Genomic DNA, 10,248 nt, shown 5'->3' on the forward strand with positions numbered 1-10,248 from the left:
GGGGGCTATTCGATGCTAATGCAGTATGCCACAGGATGTTTTTGTGCTGGTCAAGGGCAGTCAAGTCTGAGGAGAACCAGGGGCTATATCTGTTCTTAGTTCTGTATTTTTTGAATGGGGCATGTTTATTTAAGATTGAGAGGAAATTACTTTTGAAAGAACAACCAGGCATCCTCTACTGATGGAAGGTGAAGATATGAGTCTATGCTATGATTGAACTTATACAAATACACTTACATGGATAAAAGTGTCCGCTAAATGGCATATATTATTATTATTATTATTATTATTATAAAAGTGATCTATCTCAAATAAAAATGTCTGCACTCTCTCATGGCTGAGGGATGCTGTAGGTCAGTCAGGCCTGGGATGAATCCTGGCTAAATCCTGTAGGAAGGCTAAATCCTGGTTTTAAGTCTATCTTTGCAACATCTTGGCTACCAGCGTGGTCCAGCATTATGTTCCTGCCCTGCATAGACAGTCATTATTACAGTCATTTCAAATGTTATCATATGTCATTATCTGAGCATATCACTGCTTATTACTATATATGCGTTCTTCTTCCGTTCACAGTTAGGTAAAGCTGTACTACCAACATGTGGCCACAGTTTGCAATTGCAGCTTTCAAATTTTGTGGTCTCTACACTCAGAAGAAAAGGTGCTATCTAGAACCTAAAAGGCTTCTTCGGCTGTTCCCATAGAATAGCCCTTTGAATAACAATTTTTGGTTCCAGGTAGAACCCTTTTGGTTCCAGGTAGAACCCTTTTGGAGCCCAAAAGGGTTCTACCAGGAACCAAAAAGGGTTCTCCTATGGGGACAGCTGAAGAACCCTTTTGTAAGCCTTTTTTCTAAGAGTGTACTGTGTTTATCTGTGATTGATAATGATGTATTATGCTGTAATCATTTCCCTTTAAAACTGACAAACAATATGATTTGAATAGTATGAACATTTTCTTCAGCAAAGTGAACTCAAGGAATTGGTGTTTTTGTATTCAGCCAAGCTCCTGTGCTTTCTGAGCTAGCCTACAGCACTAGAAAGCTAATAAACTTAGGTGGGGAGCACCTCCTAAAGTAACCTTGTAGTCTATCATATTTTCATACGGAGTGACAGACATGGCAGCGATAATGTTAGAAAGGCAACTTTATTGTGCATAATTATGTCATGCACATTATTTATTTTCATATTGACATTCCATTGGATGGACATAACTTATGTCAACATTTGATAGGTCTATCAATGACTGAACCTTGATACAGTTGAAGTCGGAAATTTACATACACTTAGGTTGGAGTCATTAAAACTATTTTTTCAACCACTCCACACATTTCTTGTTAACAAACTATAGTTTTGGCAAGTCGGTTAGGACATCTACTTTGTGCATGACGCAAGTAATTTTTCCAACAATTGTTTACAGACAGATTATTTCACTTATAATTCACTGTATCACAATTCCAGTGGGTCAGAAGTTTACATACACTAAGTTGACTGTGCCTTTAAACAGCTTGGAAAGTTCCAGAAAATGATGTCATGGCTTTAGAAGCTTCTGATAGGCTAATTGACATAATTTGAGTCAATTGGAGGTGTACCTGTGGATGTATTTCAAGGCCTACCTTCAAAATGAGTCCTATATCGACATAACCTGAAAGGCCGCTCAGCAAGGAAGAAGCCACCGCTCCAAAACCGCCATAAAAAAACCAGACTATGGTTTGCAACTGCACATGGGGACAAAGATCGTACTTTTTTGAGAAATGTCCTCTGGTCTGATGAAACTGTTTGGCCATAATGACCATCGTTATGTTTGGAGGAAAAAGGGGGTAGCTTGCAAGCCGAAGAACACCATCCCAACCGTGAAGCACGGGGGTGGCAGCATCATGCTGTGGGGGTGCTTTGCTGCAGGAGGGACTGGTGCACCTCACAAAATAGATGGCATCATGAGGAAGGAGAATTATGTGGATATATTGAAGCAACATCTCAAGACATCAGTCAGGAAGTTAAAGCTTGGTCGCAAATTGGTCTTCCAAATGCACAATGACCCCAAGCATACTTCCAAAGTTGTGGCAAAATGCCTTAAGGACAACAAAGTCAAGGTATTGGAGTGGCCATCACAAAGCCCTGACCTCAATCCTATAGAACATTTGTGGGCAGAACTGAAAAAGCGTGTGCGAGCAAGGAGGCCTAGAAATCTGACTCAGTTACACCAGCTCTGTCAGGAGGAATGGGCCAAAATTCACCCAACTTATTGTGGGAAGCTTGTGGAAGGCTACCCGAAACATTTGACCCAAGTTAAACAATTTAAAGGCAATGATACCAAATACTAATTGAGTGTATGTAAACTTCTGACCTACTGGGAATGTGATGAAAGAAATAAAAGCTGAAATAAATCATTCTCTCTACTATTATTTCACATTCTTAAAATAAAATGGTGAACCTGACTGACCTAAGACAGGGACTTTTTACTAGGATTAAATGTCAGGAATTGTGAAAAACTGAGTTTAAATGTATTTGGCTAAGGTTTATGTAAACTTCCAACTTCAACTGTACATCATTGAGTTGTTTCTGACAAAGCCCTCCACGATGGGCCACAAGCATTCCTAGATCCAGAGAAAGTGAATCTCCCCGTTTTCACCATGGACTACCCTCGGATACTTGGGCCATTTGAAATCACCCTCTAGTGCTGCTTGCAACATTGGTAAAAATGTGTAAGGTTAGTTTTAAATATTATGAAAACTATTGTACTGTAAACACACACAAACATTTGTTTATGAAACCTTAACAATGAGATATGAGACAACTGATGGATGACCTGATCTGTTTAAACTGTATGGAACTAAATGTAATACACATGTACAGTGTATGTAAATATTATACACAGTGACATACATATTGCAACCTCGGCGTCTGGGGTCTGGTCGTCAGATCACCAGAGCCAGGAAAGATCCAGACCCTTCCCCACGTTGTAAGCTCTCTGAGAGGGGTGACCCTGGTCTCAGGGACCAGGAGCCTGGTTAAGAGGTTCTGGATACTCCTCTGCTTCCACCTCCAGGCTGGGTTCCAGAGCATCAGGACACCAGGGGGCCAGGGACACAGAACCCCCTCCTAAGGCAGTCTTCCAGGGGCTCTCACACTCCTCCCACCCCGTGAGAACCAAAGCACCGGAGGAGAAAGACTGGGGCCAGGTGAAGGAAGAGCAGGCCAGCTGACCAGGCAGGGTGTTACAGTTTGGACATATCATATTATAGTGCAGGATGAACATGCTCTCTGAACAGATCAGGGACCGTAGTGAGTCAGAAACTATGAACCTCAATGATAGATAGTATGACATCCTCTCATTTATAAAACCACTTTAAAATATCTGTAAAATCTTTGTATTAATATTTGTATTTTTAGTGTAATGGGTATAATAATATGAAAATATATTGGATATTTAAGATGTGCCTTCAGAAAGTATTCACACCCCTTGACCTTTTCCACATTTTGCTATGTTACAGCCTGAATTTAAAATGGATTAAATTGAGATTTTGTGTCACTGTAATACCCCCGTATTGTCAAAGTGGAGTTATGTTTATAGACATCTTTACAAATGAATTAAAAATGAAAAGCTGAAATGTCTTGAGTCATTAAGTATTCAACCCCTTTGTTATGTCAAGCCTAAATAAGTTCATGAGTAAATATTTGCTTAACCAGTCACATAATAAGTTGCATGGACTCACTCTGTATGCAATAATTGTGTTTAACATGATTTATGAATGACTACCTCATCTCTGTACCCAACACATGCAATTATCTGTAAGGTCCTTCAGTCGTGCAGTGAATTACAAACACAGATTCAACCACAAAGACCAGGGAGGTTTTCCAATGGCTCGCAAAGAAGGGCACCTATTGGTAGATGTGTGAAAAAAAAGCAGACATTGAATATCCCTTTGAGGTTGGTGAAGTTATTAATTACACTTTGGATGGTATATCAATACACCCAGTCACTACAAAGATACAGGCGTTCTTCCTAACAGTTGCCAGAGAGGAAGGAAACCGCTCAGGGATTTCACCCCGAGGCCAATGGTGTCTTTAAAACAGTTACAGAGTTTAATGGCTGTGAGAGGAGAAAACTGAGGATGGATCAACAACATTGTAGTTACTCCACAATACTAACCTAAACGACAGAGTGAAAAGGAGGACGCCTGTACAGAATAAAAATATTCCAAAACATGCATCCTGCTTCAATAAGGCACTAAAGTAAAATTGCAAAAAATGTGGCAAAGAAATTAACTTTATGTCCTGAATACAAAGCGTTATGTTTGGGGGAAATCCAACACAACACATCACTGAGTACCACTACAGAGTTTTTTAGGATAAAAATACATGGAATAAAGCTAAGCTCAGGCAAAATCCTAGAGGAAAATCTGGTTCAGTCTGCTTTCCAACAGACACTGGGAGACAAATTCACCTTTCAGCAGGACAATAACTTAAAACACAAGGCCAAATATACACTGGAGTTGCTTACCAAGACGACATTGAATGTTCCTGAGTGGCCTAGTTACAGTTTCAACTGAATTTGAAAAGAATAATGTGCAAATATTGTACAATCCAGGTGTGCAAAGCTCTTACCCAGAAATACAGCTGTAATCACTGCCAAAGGTGTTTCTAACATGTATTGACTCAGGAGTGTGAATACTTACGTACATTTGATATTTCTGTAATTCATTTTCAATAAATGTGCAAGAATTTCTAAAAACATGTTACTTTGTCATTATGGGGTACTGTGTGAGAAAAAAAATCGATTGAATCCATTTTGAATTCAGGCTATAACACAACAAAATGTGGAATAAATCAAAGGGTGTGAATATTTGCTGAATACTGTATACAGTATGCACTGTAAATGTATCTCCATCATGTTTTTTTCTATTTTGAAAAATGAACGCTTTATAAGACATTTATTCATTTTTGTTGAATTGTGGGGACAAAAGCAGTTGCTACAAAACTCAGATAAAGGATTCCATCAGAGGTCTGAATGCCAGACGGTAGACGTTTCACTTTTGACTACAACACACCCCCTTCTATTTCTATGTGTATAAAAACATTGTAACAGTATCACTGGACGTCTCACACTCATGACGACAGTGTTTATTTCTATACCATCTCTCTCTCTCTCTCTCTCTCTCTCTCTCTCTCTCTCTCTCTCTCTCTCTCACACACACACACACACACACACACACAGGTCTCTCCACAACATCTGATTGGTGAGTGGGAGTTGCTGGGGAATACAGGGAGCATAAATAACCAGCTCCTGTTTAGAAGCCTCCATGTCAAACACGATACTTCCGATTGGATGGTCATTGGACGGTTAAATTTGCTCTGCCCCTGGCCACACCCCTATGACAAAGTATGTGAGGATCTACTAATGGAAATCAGGGATAGGTCTGCTACAGTACGCAGGATAGTACGACGGACAGACCGAGCGACCACCCGACACACTGGTAGACTGACCGACTGACAGACAGACAGACAGACAGACAGACAGACAGACAGACAGACAGACAGACAGACAGACAGACAGACAGACAGACAGACAGACAGACAGACAGACAGACAGGCCTCACTAGTGGCATGTCTCCTGCTGAGAGGTTGAGTGTGCTCCTCTTCCTAGCTGGGTTCTTCGGGGGCTTGGGGGCCCTGTCCCTGATGCTCTCCTTTGGGACAGACTACTGGCTGCTGGCTTTGGAGACCTGTGGCCCTGGGGGGGCCTCAGAGGCCTGGGAGGCTGGGGCCTTCAGACCTGAGAAGGAGGAGATGGAGGATCAGGACACTGTGACATTCTTCCACCAGGGCCTCTTCTGGAGGTGCTCCTTCAGGGGGAGGAGAGAGGAGGACACGGTGTGGCACTTCTGGATCAGTAAGTAGGAGAGGTATTTTCACAGATTTATGAAATATAAATATTGTAGCGGACAATATTAATTGATGCATGCCAAGAATGACCTGAACTGTAATATAAAAGTACAATGGTTTTTTCCCCAAAGCCAATCAACCACACCAAAAGACCTGTGTGCCCACCTACCTATTCCCATTTTCTGCTTCTGAGCCAACCACGGATTACCAGGCACCAGACGCTGCAGTTTACAGGGCCTTCTGGAGCGTCTTCCTTCTAGTGGGTGTGGTCAATGTTATGATTGGTGGGTTTGTCATCATCTGTGCCTCTCCATTGGCCAGCCACAGGCTCTACAAAGTAGGCGGGGCACTCTTGCTCACTGGAGGTGAGTTATCGGTGGTGTTCCACTGCTGACGCATGCCAGATCTTACAACGCCTGGATAGGTCTTTTTACGTATCAGCTAACCACATCATATGTTATAGCAATCTGGTGCCCGGCGGCACAGTTGATGACGTGGCATGCAACCGTTGGTTGATGTATGCATCGTCTGATCAGAGCAGGGGAACACGACCATCATGAGTTGCTAGCCATGGTTGGGTCCACTCAACTTTACATGAAGCTCAAAGTTAAATCAGGAGACACATTTAAGTTCTATGAAGTTTAACTGAGTTTAAATGTTTCCCTATCCCCCCCCCCTCCCCCCTCTTCCTCCCCCTCTCTCTCCCCCCTCACCCTCCCCCTCTCCCTCTCTCTCCCCCCTCCCCCTCTCCTCTCTCCAGGCCTATGTCTCCTAGTTGTAGTAATTATGTATGTAGTCTGGACCCAAGTACTGGACTCTCTGGAGGGCTATGCTGCCCAGCGACAACACTCCTCTCAATGTCCAACAGTCTACCACCTCAGCGTCCACTACGGCCTCTCCTTCCTGTTTGCTCCCGTCTCCGTCTTCTTATTCCTGCTGGCTGCACTGCTCTTCATCCTGATTGGACGAACAGTGCAGACGTGCCATCACAAAGTGCCAGTGTAGTGACAGAGGGGGAAACAGCCAGAGAGGAAGTTGGGAATTAAACCATACGGTGACTCCTGTGCCATAAAGGCCCAGACCTCTATGTTCAGTCTATAACAAGAGCCAGTAGTGACTGATACTGTGGTCAACTCTCATGGGACTCACAGAGTAATACATATGTACTATATTAAATACATTTGGAATAATCAACTGTGATTAACTTTGAATAAAAAAGCATCAGTCGCTCTCATTGGGAGTTGTGACTAAATTTGATTCCACTGCTTCTTTGCAACCAGATCTGGACTCTATCAGACAGTCCAGTCATGGAGGGTAATGAATTAGATTGTCATTATCTATTGGGATAATCATGATGGACGGGACAGCGGGTTCCTAATCAACTGTAACACATCTGAATGAAACTATAGCTGTGTTCCACTAGCACCACTAGAGAGCAGTGTTGCTTTAACGGTAGTAAAGTAGGAAAAAGACACGCTGTTTACAGTATTTCTAACCCAAATACTTCAAGCCATCTCAGAGAGCTTATATCGTTTCAATGGGAACAGACGTATCACAGCGAATGTGAAGTTGCATCGTTCATATTTGATTACAGCAGAGGGATTAAAAAGGGGAAAGAAGAAATATGTGAGATAATTTATTCAATTGCCTTTTTTTTTTTTTACCAAACAAAAGATAATATATTTTCAGTTTTTTTCCTTCTTCTGTACAGTATGGTTAACTCCATATTAAAGTAACTGATACAGAAAGCCCACCATCACACCTTTATAATTGGAAAAGGCAAACATTATGAGTTCTCTCTCAGTGGCTAGGGCCTGAGACAGTAAGACAATGATGAGATGAGGCTGACTGGGGGAGGAAAGGAGGAGAGGAGAAGAGGTGAAGTGTCTCATCAGTGTGTTTTTCTTTTCTTTTAATGTCTTTCCTCCTCCCTTCCTAATCTGAGCTGTGAACAAGGTGAGTGTAATTACACCTGAGCTTGTCACATTCACTTCTGTGCCCCCCACCCCCTACCTACACCCCCCATCACCACCCGCCTGCGTTGAACCCACACCGCCACGAGCTGCTCGTTTTAAAAGGGAGAGATTTTAATGAGAGCCTGATTCAGTCATCTCTTGCTTTCAATCTTTTATTTTTCAGAAAAAGAGATTCTGTTGGCAGATTCATTTCCAGTATGTGCCCCCCCAACCCCCACCCACCCCAAAATCCAACATCCTCCAGATTCAGTGTTATGTGTCACTGTCACCCAAGGATTGCTCACACACTGCTGTTGGTCCCCTCTTGTCACCTGGGTCTCTGTCCCTGAGAGATGGGACTGTCCACAACAATTACTACAAGAGCAATAAAGTCTCTCTCTCTCTCTCTCTCTCTCTCTCTCTCTCGTTCTCTCATTCTCTTGTCTTGCTCTATCAGTTCAATTCAATTCAAGGGGTTTTATTGGCATGGGAAACATATGTTTACATTGCCAAAGCAAGTGAAATAGACAATAAACAAAAGTGAAATAAACAATATAAAATGAACAGTAAAAATTACACTCACAAAAGTTCCAAAGGAATAGAGACATTTCAAGTGTCACATTATGTCTATATACAGTGTTGTAATGATGTGCAAATAGTTAAAGTACAAAAAGGGAAAATAAATAAATATTGGTTGTATTTACAATGGTGTTTGTTCTTCACTGGTTGCCCTTTTCTTGTGGCAACAGGTCACAAATCTTGCTGCTGTGATTGCACACTGTGGTATTTCACCCAATAGATATGGGAGTTTATCAAAATTGGATTTGTTTTCGAATTCTTTGTGGGTCTGTGTAATCTGAGAGAAATATGTGTCTCTAATATGGTCATACATTTGGCAGGAGGTTAGGAATTGCAGCTCAGTTTCCACCTCATTTTGTGGGCAGTGTGCACATAGCCTGTCATCTCTTGAGAGCCAGGTCTGCCTACGGTGGCCTTTCTCAATAGCAAGGCTATGCTCACTGAGTCTGTACATAGTTAAAACTTTCCTTGATTTTGGGTCAATCACAGTGGTCAGGTATTCTGCCACTGTGTACTCTCTGTTTAGGGCCAAATAGCATTCTAGTTTGCTCTGTTTTTTGTTAATCCTTTCCAATGTGTCAAGTAATTATCTTTTTGTTTTCTCATGATTTGGTTGGGTCTAATTGTGTTGCTGTCCTGGAGCTCTGTGGGGTCTGTTTGTGTTTGTGAACAGAGCCCCATGACCAGCTTGCTTAGGGGACTCTTCTCCAGGTTCATGTCTCTGTAAGTGATGTCTTTGTTATGGAAAGTTTGGGAATCGCTTCCTTTTAGGTGGTCGTAGAATTTAACGGCTCTTTTCTGGATTTTGATCATTAACGGGTATCGGCCTAATTCTGCTCTGCATGCATTATTTGGTGTTTATGTTGTACACAGAGGATATTCTGCATGCAGAGTCTCTCTCTCTCTCTCTCTCTCTCTCTCTCTCTCTCTCTCTCTCTCTCTCTCTCTCTCTCTCTCTCTCTCTCTCTCTCTCTCCCTCCCTCCCTCCCTGAAAATAGGTGGATCAAATGTAAGTCACATGACAGATTACAAAATGGAGACGATTGTTTTCAAGTTAAATGTATTTTCTACAAATACTCCTTAGCTCTTTGGTTGGCCCTGTACAAGCAGCAAATCAATACTTGCATGATTTGCTTTTGTGTGTGAGTGTAAATCACCCTCACATATTATTGGGTACAATCATGACATAGTTCCCCTCCCTCCTATCCTCCACATCCTCCCTAAACACACCCTGTCCTCCCAGTTGGTTTGGTCCACTCAGCCCAGGGCCTCAGGGCCCACCCAGGGGCCACAATTATTCATCCCTTTGCTCAGCCAAGTAGAAGAAATTACCCTCTCTCCAGATCCAGGACCTTCTAACCTGAATCAGGACCCCAGGCTGAAGCCCCCTGCCTTGGCTACAATTATGACCCCCGTGCCTCCAGTCTCCAGACCCAGTGTTTTCCATAAATATGAGGCTGGGCGGCTGGACCCTGTTGTACTGTACTCATACAGCCCATGCTCTGTCTGTCTGGTGTGGGTCTGTGGAGCTGTAGCCTGCAGGCTGTATGTCTTCACTGTCCCTCGGGTGGCTAGGGAAGAATAGAAGTGTCTAGGAGCTGGAGAGACACAAATATTGGACTGATGGATGATAAATATGAGGAATAGAGGAGAATCACACTCTTCAGAAATCCTTCATGGATTTCAGCGATTGATCCATAAGTGTATGAATAGATCTGATGTTTATAACTTGTTGGACTCTACACTACAGCATGTCCTATCATTTTTCTTCCATGGCACTTTCTTCACATTGCTCCCTTGCATGCTGTATTACTGTTTTCTATTCATCCTGA

At 42.4% G+C, this 10,248-nt stretch overlaps 1 protein-coding gene across 1 annotated transcript; it reads left to right on the top strand.

Annotated features, from left to right (window-relative positions):
- The first annotated feature begins 5,516 nt into the window (after positions 1–5,516).
- On the top strand, positions 5,517–7,116 carry LOC121565260 (transmembrane protein 182-like). Its single transcript, XM_041876046.2, has 3 exons — positions 5,517–5,889; positions 6,014–6,247; positions 6,643–7,116. Exons 1-3 carry the CDS (start codon positions 5,604–5,606, stop codon positions 6,885–6,887), a joined length of 765 nt encoding a protein of 254 aa, XP_041731980.2. The 5' UTR covers positions 5,517–5,603; the 3' UTR covers positions 6,888–7,116.
- Positions 7,117–10,248: the final 3,132 nt, after the last annotated feature.

Source organism: Coregonus clupeaformis, chromosome 20, assembly GCF_020615455.1.
Source record: "Coregonus clupeaformis isolate EN_2021a chromosome 20, ASM2061545v1, whole genome shotgun sequence".
NCBI classification, from domain to species: Eukaryota; Metazoa; Chordata; class Actinopteri; order Salmoniformes; family Salmonidae; genus Coregonus; species Coregonus clupeaformis.

Excerpts from the sequence above, each read along its gene's own strand:
- LOC121565260 (XM_041876046.2), top strand. The coding sequence starts at position 5,604 with ATGTCTCCTGCTGAGAGGTTGAGTGTGCTCCTCTTCCTAGCTGGGTTC. Across the intron at positions 5,890-6,013 it reads GGTGTGGCACTTCTGGATCA|CCAATCAACCACACCAAAAG; the intron begins GTAAGTAGGAGA and ends TTTTCCCCAAAG. Across the intron at positions 6,248-6,642 it reads GGCACTCTTGCTCACTGGAG|GCCTATGTCTCCTAGTTGTA; the intron begins GTGAGTTATCGG and ends TCCTCTCTCCAG.